Source organism: Truncatella angustata (assembly GCF_020726525.1).
Source record: "Truncatella angustata strain MPI-SDFR-AT-0073 chromosome Unknown BKA67scaffold_4, whole genome shotgun sequence".
Taxonomy (NCBI): Eukaryota; Fungi; Ascomycota; class Sordariomycetes; order Amphisphaeriales; family Sporocadaceae; genus Truncatella; species Truncatella angustata.
This window is the reverse complement of record NW_025763384.1, coordinates 909178-925216: the sequence shown is the minus strand read 5'-3', so window position 1 is coordinate 925216 and position 16039 is coordinate 909178. Positions and strand designations below refer to the sequence as shown.

Here is a 16039-nt window from a genome sequence, read left to right as displayed (position 1 = left end):
GTAGCAGCTATGGGACTGCAGCGTCTACGAGGGAGTTTGTCACGCCAATCTGCCAAAGAAAAGTTTTTCCCAAACCCTCCCCCGACAACTCCTTCCTTATTGCTCATTCGTCCTGATAATAAGCTTGACAATGTCTTGTCGACACCTCCAGCCTCCCCCAATCCTGTGGAATTCCATGTAAACCCTTCCGTGGGGAATTCTCTTCCCGCAAAGTCCATCCTCGCGCCCTCCCATTCCATCCCTGGTGATCCCAAATCGGGGTTTGAAGTATATACAATAAAGTCGAATAAGGTCTAAAGTGTAGAAATAATAAATGTTGGTTATAAGAGCGCCATAAGCAGGAGCGAGTATGGGGGTATCAAAGCGCTGCGCCGACTGGTGGGAAAATGAAGAAAGAAGAAAATATGTGCAATCGTGAAGCGGCGCCGAAAAATAAATAAAAACCCAATATCCGTTTTCCAAAATTTTTGGGGATACCGTAAAACCCATTCCCCAGTTGACTCCGGCTACCAAAATCCAATGCTGCTAATGTGATGTCGTATATGTGTGCTCGGCTAGATTTGTTATAGGAGCCATTGAGATAGCGCCACAATAAGCAGCGAAAAGAGCAGCAAAGATGGAGCTGGCTGTGTCGGCCCGGCGAAATTGCTGATTACTGCCTCCGGTAGAGTCGCATTCACATAACCGCTGCCGCACTGCGCGTTGACGGCGTTCGCGGCTTTTGTGTAGGTATTGGCTATGGCCGAGCTCCTGTCGGCCGTCGCAGCTTGGAAGAACCCCATCATGTGCTGCGTACATTGATTGCAATCCGGCGTCGTGCTGTTCGGGTAGCTGATATTCAGCGGCAGGTAATAAAGATAGACGTCAGCGATGGCGCTAGAGTTTGTAACGGCGTTGGCGAAACAGTATGCCGATGTCTCGGCGTCCTGTAAGCATGACGCGCTGTATAGAGGCTGATAGGCTTTCAGACCTTGGTAGACCTGTACTACCAGCGAGTTTTCTTGCGCATACTCGTCGGCGCAATTTGCTGAATCAACCAGGTCGTCCGCCACACCATCCAGGTAGTCCTCACAGAAAGTGACGTTGGCGCCACAAGTTGCGTCAAGGACTTGTGTTATGCTCACAAGCGATTTTTCGGCGTTAAACATGGACATCGAACCCTGCAGGAAGGTGTTAGTTGCGTTTCCATCGAACCGTACGCGAATGGTAATTATTGGTTGCTGGCGACGAACCTGAACGAGCATGGAAAATGGGTAGCATTGTTTGAAAGTCGAGTTTGACAACAGATCCGTAACGAAACTTTGGCAGCCATCGCCGGAGAAGTTTGAAGCGATCGAGTTGTCGAAGGGACTCGGCAGCGCACTTGCAACATCGGTGGTCGTCGTCCTTCGCGATGTAGTCGTCGAGGTCGTTTTCCCTGTGCTGGTGGTAATTCCTATTGAGATTGTGGTTGTCTTGACATTGTCACTGGTGGCTGAATCCGAGCCCGACTCTGCATCTGCTCTTCTTCGAATGTATCGTTGGTGCTCCTCCCGAGACATCATGATCCAATCATCCTCGATGAGAACAGGAACTCGCGTGTCGACGATCAGCGTCTCGTGTGGATGTGGGGGAGCGATGGCTGAAAAGGCCGCGGCCGTGGAGACCCAGCAAAGTATTAAAGCGAAAATCATTGCCCTTTTGTATCTTGGCCCAGCGCGAAACCTGAAACGACAGGGTGGAACGGTCCAGCCCGAGGGCACTGCGCCCAAGCGAGTTGCTTGGTTAAGAAAACCTCGGAGTTGATCCACGGAATAAAGCAGATGCTGTATGCAACTTCAGAACGGCAGGTTACCGGTCTACGAAACGTCCGAACATCACTCCTTGTCTAACCACAGATCTGTTTGTTCGGGCTTTGTGGTCTGCAATACAGGCGAGATGATTTTGACCATATGCAGCAGAACGACAAGTCCGAGGAATCGGGATGCTTAAAGAGTTGCGGTCAATATGTATCAGTTGGCCATTCAACCCTCCAGTCTTTCACTTGCAGCTGTATATCCTCTCTCTCACTGTCGGTCCAATGTGCGGCCTGGCGGGTAAATGAGTCGTTATGCGTTATCGGGCACGGCAACACCAATGGGATGCTCCGCGACAAGTTTCCGTATATGCTTAACGATACTGTTGTTCTGCAGCTAATGAGGGACGGGACGGGAACGTTCAAGTCACGGCGCGGTGAACGATTACCGAACAGGATGTATTAGGAGAATCGCCCACAAGCAGTATTAAAGAATTACGGGGAGTATAATCGTCTAATATGAGGACCAAGAACAACAATGGAGAGCAGAGGAGTGCCAAAGGCCAGGCCCAGCAACCTTTGCGGGGGCGGTACCTAGATATTATTGCCGGATCTCTCTTTGCAGTACATAGTTGGAGCCCTAGCATAGCAACAAGATCTAATGCCTCCTTCGGGTACTAGTGACGCGAGAAGAAAAGCCATTCTTTCCTAGGATGGAGCGCTCTGTCTTTGCTCGCTTGCCTAGGCAAGCCACGCGGCCCTGTCACTCGACGACTGAATATTGGCTGGGCCAGACCTGAATCAGCCAAGCGGGTCTGCGCGAGCGACGTTGGCGATGCGGGAGGGTGGTATCGCTGCAAGAACAGTCGATATGGCTCCTCCAAATCGGGCAATTGGGGGCCCAACCTGTGCTTCCTGGTGGCGGACAATTACAGGGGTCTCCAAGCGATGTCATCCGTTGGCTCAGCCCATTGACTGCAATACATAGTATTGAATTTCTGCCATGCAAGTCAGATGGGGCGCCATGTCTACTGTGTACCCTTGATCTCTTGGCGTTTCCCAGTGGAGGGATCTGACAGGCTCATGGAATCGTGTTAGACTTTTGACAACGGCCTCTCAGTCATCCAACGGAAATGCAGATCTGGTAAATCTGAGTTGCGAAACCTAAAAAAGAAGTCAAGTCGATGCGAGCGCGCCATTTAGCGTGCGCCATGCGTAAGAGGCGCTTGGGTTCAATAAGGAAGTTTGTGGCCAAGCGTCCAGGCCCTTGCAGATGGGCGTTGCGCTCGTGGAAGGCGGGCTTGTGAAAGAAAGCGAGCATTGCCGTTGGCCGAAGAGTTGCCCGTTGTAACAGTCACTGTAGGCGTCGGCTAGCCCTTGAGCAAATGGCCAATAACGCTACATCTAGCATCCCAGTCTCCATATGCCACTGACATATAGGCCCGTGAAACATGACAATAACTGCAGATGAGTCGGCAAGGACTACCAAGCACTGTACACACAGCCGAGCCATAGAACTAGACGTGTGCCGCACAGACAGGAGGGACACTTTGCTGTGACACTTGCAGAAGTCGCTTTGATTTATACAGAGCCGTGCCATAAATAATAGCTAGGAACGATATATGACAGAATGGGCAGCTTCAGGTAAGTAGCATTGCCAGTTCAGGGTACGCGCTTTCATGTGCTTCATAGCATCGGGCTAACCAGGGGATGCAATGTAAATGGATGAATGTCACCGGGTCTCGGACTAATATTGGATAAACGATTGTTTGCTCCCATATTGCCTGGCAGACCCGAGAAATCAGATGCCAAGACTACTTGTACTTCTTCTGTCGAATCGCGGAATTCCATGCCGAAGACCAGCTGATCTGGCTCTGGTTCTTGAGGCAAAGCTCCTCTTGCTTTGAGCTTCCCAGCAGCCCGAGATCATGTTCATGCATTAGCGGAGATCCTTCTTCCTTTCCCCGGGGGGTTCGCGGCCTCGAGAGACTTTTGAATCCAGGCACAAGTCTGCTGCTAAAGGCTGAACCTAGTCCATTCCAGGGGGGGGGTGATTACCATGGTGGAACTATTGGATGCCGGGGCCACGGATATTACATAGCATTGATTACATAGTACTGCGCCCTCTCTCGCCTTTGGGACCGTTTTCTTCTCCACCTGCACAACATTCACCGTTGGGGATGACGACTCTGCGGTGCCCGTTATGCAGGTGGAGAGGGGGAAAAAAAATTGTAGATACGATAGTGGATAATCGCGTGTCATGCTGAATTGCAGGACACTCGTGAAGATTAAAACACGTGAGAGTTCAGGTGGCCCGTACCTTACCGTAGCCCGCAACGGGGTACCTGAAGCGTCCTAAGCAAGAAAAATGAAAAATTGGGCGCGGGTCCTCAAATCTGAAGATCCGGTCAGTGGACCGGATCAACAGCCAAGAAACCCAAGGCACGCAGAACATTTTGCGTGGTCACCCAACTATCGGATCAGATGGGAAAGTCTTCAGGACTTTGCGTTTTTTGTCAACCAACATTTGGTGTCCAATGGGTCGTGATTCGCCCATCCAATAGTCCCTACTTAGCCGTTGAGCAAGCGCTGCTGTATTGATCCTTCTCCAGCCCAGCAGGCTTGGCAGGCACGCGAGAGGGGCCCAGAAATCCGGCCCCAGGCTAGACTAGAGGCTGAAAAGGGGAGGGGGTTCGCTTCACGGCAAGACTTGACGGACGAGGCAGTACCATAGCTCTATTTGACGAGATTTGGAGGCGTTCATAGTTGGTTGTGCTTTGCATGTGTTCAAAACCATGGCCCCCTTACATGCCAGAACCGCGACAAAAACAGCGCGCCAACGGAACAGAGCAATTTCTGTGTTGATCAACCAGTCTAGACCGGTAGCCTTCTGCGGTAGGTGCAAGCAAAAGATGCTAACGTAGATCAGCCTGTCGGTTAGTTCGTTGCATTTCGCGGCTTACAGGTCACCACGATAGGCGGTCCTGTCATCCTGGCTTTCGTTTTTCCAGACGAAATGAAAACGCCACACCTTTGAGATCTAAGACAATACTTCTTGTCTGCTTGACGAGAAACTCGTGTGTATGTGCAGATCCTTGCATAGGTAGGTCATACGACACCGATTGTCTTTCATTGGCGTCAAGCAAGGAACACTGTGGCACAATTGTTTTATCACTTTCACAATGTGACATCAAGATTTCGGGTTTTCCCCCTTCTAGATGTTGAGAACAGATATATAGAAGCTGTTGAAACCCAAGTTTTGGACAGCTGTTGAACATGTAAGCATGATCAAAAGTGATCGACAATGATTATATACACAAGAAAACACCCCAGCCAGAATATGGTGGCTATCTTTTTACTCCGAACTCCAACACAATGCGTGAAAACAGGCAGCAAATGCTTTTCAGGGGAATCTTTCAAAACTTCTTCCGACACATCCCACCCCCACGCCAACTTAGATCGACCAAAATCACAACCGAAAATAGGCCCGTAGGTTGTTTACCTGGTCTTCTCCAGGCTCTGCAAGTTGACCAACTCAGCATATCTTCCGTTCTTACGCATCAGCTCAGTATGCGTGCCCTCCTCCACAATGCGGCCCTGGTCAAACACGTAGATAACGTCGGCGCGTTGGATCGTGCTGAGACGGTGGGCCACGGCAATAGTTGTTCTTCCCTTGGCGGCCTTATCCAGAGCTGCCTGTACAACATGCTCGGACTCTGAATCCAGAGCTGAAGTAGCTTCGTCGAGCAGCAGGATTTTAGGGTCGCGGATCAGTGCTCGGGCGATAGCAATACGCTGCTTTTGGCCTCCTGAGAGCAGGGCACCCTTGCTACCCACCACAGTGTTGAATCCATCTGGCAGGGAAAGTATGAAGTCGAAAATGTTGGCCTCCTTGCAGGCAAATTCAATAGCCTCATCGGTGACCTCGTGGGCGGCGCCAAGCACAATGTTCTCTTTGATGGTTCCCTGGTAAAGGGTAGGCTCTTGAGACACAAGGGCAATGAAGGATCGATACTCGTTCACGTTCAAGGAGCTGATCTCCTTGCCATCGATATAAATACCACCAACCAAAGGATCGTAGAAGCGCTCAAGGAGAGCGATTGTGGTTGACTTGCCACATCCTGATGCGCCGACAAGAGCGACATACTGGCCCGGGCGAACAGTGAGGTTGAGACCGCGGAGCACTGGCTGTTCAGGACGAGTTGGGTATCGGAAGTGGACGTCGCGGAACTCGAGAGTTCCATCCACAGCCTCAAGGCGCTCGCCATCCTGGGACCACGTATCCACAACAGGCTTCCGGTCAAACAGAGTCTTCAACTCTGCTGAAGCGTGGTGCGCCTTACCCATGTCAGGGGCAAACGAGAAAATCGTACCGGCGGACTGGGCACCGAAAATGACGGCTTGGAAGCACACGAAGAACTGAAACTGATTATATTCTCCCTTGGCGATAAGACTTCCTCCGTACCAGAAGCCAAGAGCAAAAGCCAAGAATAGGAAGGACTGGGAGGCGGCATACAGAAGACTCGACTTGAGTACAGAACCCAAACTCGACCTTTGCTGGGCTGCAAGAGAGGTCTGGTATTGCTGTAAGACATCAGTCTCCCGAGTAAGCGAGGCAACAGTACGGATGGCGGAAATGGCCTCAGACGCGTAGGTGGCCGACGACTCGTAGGCTTTCTTTGAGCGGCGTTGGAAATGTGCGAGCATGTAGAAACGGAAGAAACCGCAAGCCAACAAAACAGGGATAGTCGAGATACAGACGAGGGACAGCTTCCAACCGATGCACAAAGCGAGAACACAGGCTGAGACCAGGGTCGTCGTAACAAGCAACAGAGTACCTAGAGTGACACCACTGATACCAGCAACATGCGTAGTTTCCGTTGATAGGAATGATGTAAGCGCACCAGCAGTGTTCTCGTCCTTGTCAAAGAAGGAAACATCCTGTCGAAGCATAGTTCTGAAGGCACGATCACGCACGCGGTGGATCAATCTCTCAGAGCATCTTGCAAAAGCGACACCTTGAAGCACGTAGGCAAGAAATTGCACGATTGCCAGCATCAAGAACATGGCACTCCAGAAATCGCTGTCCTTTTTTATCTGAGCACTGTTGGCTGGGGTAACCGGCGTGCTGAGCGTCTAGAATTAAATTAGTACTGTGCAAGAACGTCGGATGCGGATTGTATATGCTTACCATAATCTGTTTGGCAAAAAACACAGCTTGAGTAGGGTTTCCACCACCACAGATGATAGACCAAAACAGTCCCCAGCACATAAGCTTCCATTCTTCGCGGTTGAAGGATGCGATTAATTTAATCAAGGTTGAAAGACGGTACTTCTGTGTTTCCTCCGGCTTACGGCCCTGAAGGACCTTGCTCGAGGCAGATCCTTGGGTCGTTGAGCGGTTCAGCTTGGCACGCATGTTGTCATCTGGATCTTCAGTGTAGGTCTGGCCGTCCTTGGCAGACATTTTGCGAATCATCTGTTCATCTTTCTCATCGATTGCAGCTTGCTCCTCGGCGGTCAACTCCTGGACAGCTGCGATGTTCTGCGCTGTGACGAGCTTGAAGTATGCACCGCGTTTCTCAAGGAGTTCATCGTGAGTTCCTTGTTCGACGATAGACCCCTGAGTCATAACGACAATGTTATGTGCATCTCTAATTGTGGAAAGCCGGTGAGCAATAGTGATTGTTGTGCGACCAGCAGCAGCGACTTCTAGAGCAGCTTGAACGACTCCTTCGGATTTGGTGTCGAGAGCACTGGTGGCTTCATCAAGCAGAAGAATTTTGGGATCGGAGACAATGGCTCGAGCAATAGCGATACGCTGCTTTTGTCCACCAGACAGGAGGAAACCCCGCTCGCCGACGTTGGTCTCATATGCTTCAGGGAGGCCGGAAATGAAATCGTGGGCGTTAGCTTTCTTCGCAGCTTCAACAACAAGTTCACGCTGTTTCTCTTCGCTCTCGTTCTCGAACCGGGTACCGATCAGACCGTACTTGATATTGCCAAAGATGGTAGTACCAAACAGGGTGGGTTCCTGACTGACAAGCGAGATGTGCTGACGGAGCCAGCGCAAGTTCAGTGTACTAATATCACGGCCATCAAGATAAACTTTTCCACCGACTGGATCATAGAAACGTTCGACAAGCCCGACAATTGTGCTCTTTCCAGATCCTGAGGCTCCAACGAGCGCAGTAGTCTTTCCAGCGGGAATCTCAAGCGACACGCCGTTCATGACGACTACGTCCGGCCGTGAAGGATAGATGTGCTTCACGTTTTCCAGACGAATAGCACCTTCGACGTGATCAGGCTTGTCTCCTGCATCGTTTGTTGGGTCCAGTGGAGACTGGCGGTCGATGGTGTTGAAAATCTTAGCAGCAGCAGCGATAGCTGTGGCAAAAGCCTGGACATTAGGTGCGACGTTTCCAAGGTTGAATGCACCAATCATGACAGACATCATGATGATCAACACCTTGGAGAGCGGGATACTGCCGTCGAGCAGATATGTGGAGCCCATCCAGAAAGACAGACCGTAGTTCAAGTACACGATCAGCATCATGCCAGCGACCATACACCCGATGGTGCTCTTGGTCTTGAAACCGTACTTCTCTGCACGGATCAGGTGAGCGTCGTACTGTTTTGCCAGGCGGTCCTGTGTGCCGAAAGCAACAGCGTTCCTAATAGATGATATGACTTCGTCGGCGACGGTACCACCCATCGCATACGCCTCAATCGAGTGTTTGTTGTACTTGATCATGAACTGAGAAGCGGTGCCCATTACCAAGACGATGGCAAAGACAGTGGACATTAGAATCAGCGTCAGCTTCCAGTATTCGACGAAACCAATTACGAATGCGGAAATAAAAGTTGAAACGGCTGTGATCGTCAAGCCGACTTTTTCAGAAATACCATCCTGGATTAAGTTGGTGTCAGCCGTGATTCGAGTTGTGACCTCTCCGGCACCGAGGTTGTCGAAAAATCCAATGTTTTGGCGCATGCAGCTTTCCAAGTAGTGCTCCCGAATCTTTGCGCTAATGTGCTCGCCGGTGTAGATGAAGCCAACGGTCGCAATATAGATCGTCACAAACTCTCCAATAGCCAAGTAGACGAAGTATAGAACGAGACTCGTCATCTCATCCATGAAAGCGTCATAGGATGATTGGCCCGTGAAATAGCCCTGGAAGGTACCTTGCAAGTTACCAAAAATCACAGTCATCAGGGGCAAAGCAGCACCGCCGGCTATAGCGCAGATGGCGCTGATGAACATGATAATCAGATCATTCCGCGAAGCATATCGATACAGGATTGCAGCACCGGCCTTGACAGTAGGCGTATTGACTTGCCTCTTCAAGATATCGGCTTCATGCGCAGGTAAATGTCTAAACGGATCGGTGTCTTCCTCCTTTGCTTGCTTTATGACCTTTGAGTCTACCTGTGCTAAGGGCGCCACATCTGGCTTTGCGTCCTTTTCAGAGACTGGTTGCGTGTCCGACGTCGACTCGTTGCGGCTTGAGGCTCTCGAACGGCCCTCATTGGCCGGCTTTTCTGACATTTCGGCAGACATATTGCCTGTAATGGCACTCGACGACAAGGTCAGGGGAACCAGCGCGACCGAAAAGTCACACAGCCAACTCCTCGACAGAGGTCGGTGCGACGGTTCTCGTTGGCGAGCTTATTGCTGGCTTTCTTCAACGGTTTCTGTGTTGACTGCGCCCCTCGAAACGTTTGTCTGGTTGGGATTGAGCCGATGTGCTATTCCGAATGTGGGGAGTGGGTGCTGTCGTAGAGAAGGGAAAGAGAGAGGCGACAGAGCAGGGAATTAGTAGGAATTAGAAAAATATTCGAGGGAAAGAGCAACAACTTCAGCAAGTCCACGACGACAGAATAACAGAGCGGGAGCCGAGACTGGAATGCGCAGCGCGGGCGGCTTTCACTCTTTTGAGTATTCTTTGCCCGCCCGTCCATCGTGGGGAGGAAAGGATCCGGGGTGGCTTGATGTGCACATTTGTGCAACGGAAACCAGGGATTCCGAGTCACCAACACCGAGCATGTGCATGGAACTTTCACTAGGTTAGACTAATTGGAAGTGAGCTGGGAAAGTGGACGCTGTTCCAAAGCCAAAGTGCCCCAGGGAAGTGGGCCGCTAGTTGCCGAAAGCGAGATACGCACCCGACATAATAACTAACGACCTGCTGCATACTCCTTTCGATCGTGTTCTAGTGCAACGCTATTTGCGGCCATGAAAAGCTCTATTGGAGCGCTCGTAAGCTTACCCATCTGTACACAGGGCCCTGCGTGCGTAGATGAGTCTTTTGCCGCAACATGATGCTAAGTTATGACTCCGCCGGCAACTCGTCCAGGCGCACTATAACCCACGTGCAGCCCATCCTCGATGACACACACGACGTACGCTCATTGTACCTATGAAGGTTACCGAATGACTCGATTGATCATTGATTTGATTCGCGAAAGAAGTTCTCGTGTGAGGAATTCAGATACCTCGAGGCGTCACAGCATCGCGCTACACCCTCAGCTTTACCATCCTGATCGAACTCTCGCCTAATTCACTTGATATCCGTTGGAGGACCTTTTTGATGTTTCGTAAGCAGTGGAGCGGGCCGAATCACCAGGGGTTGTGATGCAGGAGCCTAGCTAGAACATCGGGCGAAGGATTAGAGTAATTAGATATCGATGGCGGGCCTCCTCTGCATGGTTTCACGCGCATGCTCTCGCTTGTGGCCCCGCTCACCGCGCAAGTAACGCTGGCATGGTAACACTGTAAGATGAACGCTGATCGGGGGATATACCCGCAGTCCCCTCGACAGACTCTCATCTTCAACGAGAACATCACAGCTACTACGAGAATCTGCTTCAATGTTCAAGAATCTGTGGCGTTTGCATAACTCTATCGATGCAGTGAGACATACAAGCATTCAGCCCTGCATTCTAGAATGCTTCCTTCGGTGTCCCAGTGTCCCATCTGCTCCACCCGGACTCCTAGAGATAGCGATTGCGGAGAATCGCGGAGCCAGACTTCGGGCCTCGGGGTCTACAAATCACCGATTCCCCATAGCATCTTACATAGAGGCAGAGACACAGAGACACACCATCAAAACAGGACTGCAATTCGTACGGAACACTTATGCAGCTATCTTGATTGACGCGGATTCAGGCTTCTGTTTTGAGATCCTGGCCCGCTGGGTACGGTTGCAGTACACATCTCAGATCTTTGCTAAGCCCTGCGGTTTAGCGCCCTAGTTCTATCTGACTGCTCGGCCTCTGCTCGTATACGTCTACGAGTTTTACGAGTTTTACGGAGAGTACAAACGAGGATTGTTAATAAAGCCCAGACGACCAGTCGCCACAAGACGGTCCCTAAGTTTTAACATTACATTATCAGCTCAGATGCGTTGGCACAACTATAGTCCTAACGTGTAACTGTAGTGGCGAAGTATTGGCTTCGTTTTGATGGCATTCGTCTTGGGTGGGCTTCTTCCCGACTTTTATGCTTTAGAGAGATTTGATTCAAGCACTCTCCAGATCCTCAGGATGTGATGCATAGGCAACGATCATACAAATGTGCTTTCCTTAATCACTTGAGGTCGAGATTACTGGTGGTGCCTGTAACGTGTGATTATTTTCACTCCAAATACTCGAACGCCATCGCCTTACATAATAGCCGCATGGCGAACAAAGGACGCCACTTCTTGGGATAAAGCTTGTTCGCTGATCGAGGGGCAAACTTGCATGCCCGACTATTGATTCGACAAACCCCTTTTCTTTCAGCCTTGCACAACAGGCAGCAAAGCGCAACTGCCATCTGTCCTTTGACTGGTCTGGTGTTTCTATCGCAACTAGTCTAATCACTCAAACTCATATTTGAAAGGTTGCCGTCTCGTATCTTTGAGCGACCAAAAAAAAAAAAAGCCTGGTCGACCACCAAAATGACTGAATCCATTTTCTGAGGTTTGCCACACAAAAACACCACGAGGGGCATTTTACATCCTTGCCAGTACGCCCCCCCCCCCCCCCCCCCCCCCCAACGAGACGTCATCTGATTTCCTAGGCTGTAATAAACCAGCGCTCAGCCTTGCGCTCAAAAAGTAAACCCAAACCATATTTCCTGCACAAATCGAATTATCATCGCAGGACGATCTCTCTTGAAAGCGAGAGAGAGAGAGAGTGTGTGTGTGTGCCAAACAATGGCACGCTTGACACAAACCAGGCTCAAAATGCCACACCTCCCACCCTCCCCCATCCTTTCCTTCCTCGCACTCCTCCTGGCCCTCTCCTCCCTCGCCGTCACGCCGGCCCTCGCCGCCACCAAGCCCAAGAACGCCATCCTGCTCTCGGACGTGCAGTCCCTGACGCTGCGGTCGGGGGCGCAGACGACGCACCGGCGGGTGCCGGCGGCGCCGCAGCTCAAGTGCGTCTCGTCCCCGCCGGTCTGCGCGCTGCACGACGTGGGCCTGATGCGGTGCACGAACCAGGGGTCCGGGTACGGCGAGCAGGACATACAATGGTCGTGCGCGGCGGACCTGCCACCGTCGCTCAAGCTGGGCGCCACCGACGTGGTCTGCGAGGGCTACGCCCGCGCCGACGACGAGTACGTGCTCAAGGGCAGCTGCGGCGTCGAGTACCGCCTGGTGCTGACCGAGGAGGGCGAGAGGCGGTACCCGCACCTGTCCAAGACCGGAGGTGGTGGGTGGAGCAGCAAGCCAAACTCCCAGAAGCCGGCTGCAGGGCCGCAGGGTGAGGGCCTGGATTGGAGCGGGGTCATCTTCTTCATCATATTCGTCGCGGTTCTGGTCTGGATAGTATACTCGGCCTGCGTAAGCGCGAACAACAATTCAAATGGTGCTACGATGAGACGGCCTAGAAACGGGGGAGGCGGAGGCGGGAACGGAGGGGGAGGATGGGGTCCAGGAGGTGGCGGCGGTGGTTTTGGTGGATGGGGCAGTGATGATCCGCCGCCGCCCTACCCAGGATCCAAACCGAACAGTTCTTCGTCGTCATCTCAGCAGGGCTGGAGACCTGGGTTCTTCTCAGGTGCCGCAACTGGCGCGGCGGCTGGCTACATGGCAGGCAACCGCGCGGCGAACCGTACGCAGCGGGAACAGCAGAGAAGAGATTACGGAAGTTCGGGATATGGAGGCGGTGGAGGCAGTAGTAGCTGGTTCAGTGGCGGATCTCCGTCGTCATCATCATCGAGCCACAACGACAACGACTCTAGTTCGAGCACGAGATATGAGAGTACGGGTTTTGGCGGCACTAGTCGACGCTGAGGAGCCACGGCTGCTACGCAAAATCATGATGCCAAGAGCATAAGGCTTACAGCGAGGCGACCAAAACTTTCGAGTTACATATGCCCGACACAAAAGCAATTTACGTACCTACTCAAAATAATTTCTCTGGTGCACAATCGATCCTGTAATGTTGCTGAAATTCTCTTTATTGTGTCGGGTTCAAGACTCCCTTGTAAATGTCCTTCCGACATTGCGCACATCTGCTATGCGCTCTAAATTACTTATCCTGTTCGAATTCAGTTGGACCCCAAGCAGTGAAAATTTGTAACCGATTTTCTCGGGGCGTTGCATATGGTATCAGTGATAGTTTGTGAGTCACTGACCATACGACAACCCGGCTCTGAAACAATTCAAGCACCTCTAGTGGCTCGTTCAGACAGGCCCGAATTTCCTTCTCGGTGAAATGGCTCTGGCATGCAAGCCTGAGAGCTGGCTTTTGGAAAGTCTATCGTCCCGCCGCATTCTCCTTCTAAATGGCTCCTCAAGAACAGCAGATTGTACTGCCCACTCATGATCCGCTCTCAGCGCACCGTTGAAGTGCTCTCAGCACTCAAAAGAATGCGATCAAACCATCGAGTACCCTCTTTCCTGGCGCAACTAGTGTCGTCCCTTCTAATCGATACATAAACTCTTACAAAATGCTGGCTAGAACTCGTTCCTTCTGCACCTGAGCTCCCACAAATTGAAGCCGCGTTTGTGGATCAAGAATGTCCCGGTTTAGACCAATGTCTTTACAAACGAAGCTACTCCGTCGCAACGAGCAGATCAGAGCTGGCCCAGAATCTAGACATCCCCCTTCGCACGGATTCTATCACGGGCTGGCAGGGTCGAGTGGCCGTGGTGCAAGTCGATTTGAGCACATGTGATCCAGTCAACCGCCCAGACACCCAACAGGGGTGGTTTCTGGCACGATTTTGCCCGAATACCATATCCCGCTCAAAGATGAACAGTCATGATGTCCAGCTTGTCGAACATCTTGCTGCAGTTCGGACATTTCCTCATCCTATTAGCCACACGATCGTCAATGCACGAACGGCAGAAGATGTGTCCGCATGTTTTGAGTGCCGTGTTTTTGAAGTTGTTGTGGCAGACGGAACAAGTGGCAAGTTTCTGTGGAATTGTTAGTAGGGTATCTTCGGAAGTAGTTTCGGATAAAGCTTACCCGTAGCATATCCTCCTCTTCGGAGGAATTGCTCAATGATTTGGACTTCCACTTGTCCCTGTCCTTTGAGGTACTCTCAAGGCGCGCCTTCAGCTTTTCATTATCCGTTTCCAAGATAGATGCACGCTCTCGTGCCGTGGCTGTGGCCGCGTCTTTACTTTTTGCCAGATTACCCAGTTCCGTTATTTGGGCCTTAAGCGCTTCATATCGCTTCAGGAGTTCATTGCTGTTGGCCTCGGTACGCTTGCTTTCCGAAATCGTGTTGTTGTTCGCGGCCTTGAGATCGGCAATTTGCTTCTCCAGACTCGCGGCTAGGGCGCGGGTTTGACTCTCATTCTCCTTGAGCTGAGAGATGACTTCCGAATTCTTGGAATTGTGCAATCGCACTTTTGTGAGCTCTTCCTTCAGTGTATCGTGATTGCGACGGGCATCGAAATACTTCTGATTAGCCTTGCCCTTTTCTGCAAGTGCGATGCTGATGCGCTCTTCCACGGCCGCCAGATCATGGATCTTCTTGTTCGCAAGGGTTTGGTACTTCCTGACGGCGGCCGCCATGGTAGGAAGCTCGATGTTGATGCTATCAAAATCCTTCTCGAGCTTCTTATACTTGTCTCGAAGATCGTCGACTGAAAGGCTTTCGAGATCAGGCCGGGGGGACATGTCAACATCTTCGCTCGGTGACAATCGTTGTACTTGTGACTCCAACTGTCTTATGCTGTCCTCATTTGCGCTAACAAGCGCCTTCATTTCGTCTGCAGCATGGCGCTCCTGTTCCTTGCTGCTCTGCAATTTCTGCACCTCCTGATGTAGCTCATCGCGCTGCATCCGAATTCGAGCAAGATTAGTGTCCGACTGTTGCAGTTGGTCCTCCAGTTCCGAGGTCAGTTGCTGCGCCTCGTTCTCAAGCCTCTGCTTGTAAGCGGTTCGTTCGGTTTCAAAGTTTTTGTTTGCATCCCTAAGCTTAGTGTTTTGTGCTTCGAGCAGGTTAATCTTCTTGATCAAATCATCTTGCCGGATCTTGAATGATTTGAAGGCATCAGTTCGGGCGTAATCCTCGTCAGTCAGGCCAGTCAGCTTTATTTGCAGAGTGGTGAGCTCTTCCTGCAGTGTTTTGCTCTCTGCTAATGCCGTTTCCAACTGCTGTTTCTGCTTGTCGCTCACAGCGGTAGCCTCCTTCAACTTCTGCTGAAGCTCTAAGCTATTTCCGTTGACTTCAGCAGTGCCGTTCTCCTGAGCTGCACCTGCAGGTCGTGCAGTTGAAATCGCCATGGCTTGTTGCTCCAACTTCTGCACCTGGTTGCTCTTCAATCGATCCATCTTGCGTTCGGCTTTCATGTATCTGAGCGTAGCGGTATTAAGCTGATCTGATACACTCTCCTTTTCGGCAGAAAGGCGGTTGATCTTAACAAGGAAGTCCTTTTGTGCAGCCAACAGCTTGTTCACTTGGGATTGCAAGCCAGCAACATCAGGTTCGTTGTGACGCTTGGTGACCACGCGGGCAAAGATGGCGTCGACCATTTCCCGGATAATCTTGGCCTTGTCCGAAAGGTGAGCCTCGAAGTCTTGGACGTCCTTGAAGGTGGTGTGTGTAGGGAAGGCCTGATCGTCCGAGTCGGGCTGGAAGGGTATCGTCTTCTCGGCCAAGAGCTTGACCTCTTGCAGAAGCTGGCACCTGGGATCAGCGACTAGTTCTTCTTGTGGTCTATGAGATGGCAATATCTCACCTGAATCCACCAAGCATCGATTATTCTCAAGTGGTCGTCGTGGTAGATAGAGCGACGCTCCATCTCTTCCAAGCTC

At 51.4% G+C, this 16039-nt stretch overlaps 4 protein-coding genes across 4 annotated transcripts; 1 reads left to right on the top strand and 3 right to left on the bottom strand.

Moving 5' to 3' along the window:
• Positions 1 to 430: 430 nt before the first annotated feature.
• On the bottom strand, positions 431 to 1802 carry BKA67DRAFT_266304 (uncharacterized protein). Its single transcript, XM_046095850.1, has 2 exons — positions 1233 to 1802; positions 431 to 1160 (listed from the first exon to the last, which is right to left on the bottom strand). The coding sequence occupies exons 1-2, from the start codon at positions 1671 to 1673 to the stop codon at positions 564 to 566; spliced, it is 1038 nt and encodes a 345-aa protein (XP_045958245.1). The 5' UTR covers positions 1674 to 1802; the 3' UTR covers positions 431 to 563.
• Positions 1803 to 5272: 3470 nt separating this feature from the next.
• BKA67DRAFT_535321 (ABC transporter) lies at positions 5273 to 9335 on the bottom strand (the record flags this gene model as incomplete). Its single annotated transcript, XM_046100000.1, has 2 exons — positions 5273 to 6910; positions 6966 to 9335. The coding sequence occupies 2 exons, from the start codon at positions 9333 to 9335 to the stop codon at positions 5273 to 5275; spliced, it is 4008 nt and encodes a 1335-aa protein (XP_045958244.1).
• A 2368-nt stretch (positions 9336 to 11703) lies between these two features.
• BKA67DRAFT_266232 (uncharacterized protein) lies at positions 11704 to 13420 on the top strand. Its single transcript, XM_046095848.1, has 2 exons — positions 11704 to 11783; positions 11838 to 13420. The coding sequence occupies exon 2, from the start codon at positions 11974 to 11976 to the stop codon at positions 13054 to 13056; it is 1083 nt and encodes a 360-aa protein (XP_045958243.1). The 5' UTR covers positions 11704 to 11783; positions 11838 to 11973; the 3' UTR covers positions 13057 to 13420.
• Positions 13421 to 13978: 558 nt separating this feature from the next.
• On the bottom strand, positions 13979 to 15953 carry BKA67DRAFT_266280 (BRE1 E3 ubiquitin ligase-domain-containing protein). Its single transcript, XM_046095849.1, has 2 exons — positions 14240 to 15953; positions 13979 to 14187 (listed from the first exon to the last, which is right to left on the bottom strand). Exons 1-2 carry the CDS (start codon positions 15755 to 15757, stop codon positions 14014 to 14016), a joined length of 1692 nt encoding a protein of 563 aa, XP_045958242.1. The 5' UTR covers positions 15758 to 15953; the 3' UTR covers positions 13979 to 14013.
• Between the last annotated feature and the right edge of the window lie 86 nt (positions 15954 to 16039).

Coding starts and splice junctions, on each gene's coding strand:
- BKA67DRAFT_266304 (XM_046095850.1), bottom strand. CDS start 1,673: ATGATTTTCGCTTTAATACTTTGCTGGGTCTCCACGGCCGCGGCCTTT. Junction 1,161..1,232: donor CATTTTCCATGCTCGTTCAG/GTTCGTCGCCAG, acceptor ACCTTCCTGCAG/GGTTCGATGTCCATGTTTAA.
- BKA67DRAFT_266280 (XM_046095849.1), bottom strand. CDS start 15,757: ATGGTCGACGCCATCTTTGCCCGCGTGGTCACCAAGCGTCACAACGAA. Junction 14,188..14,239: donor AAGAGGAGGATATGCTACGG/GTAAGCTTTATC, acceptor ACAATTCCACAG/AAACTTGCCACTTGTTCCGT.
- BKA67DRAFT_266232 (XM_046095848.1), top strand. CDS start 11,974: ATGGCACGCTTGACACAAACCAGGCTCAAAATGCCACACCTCCCACCC.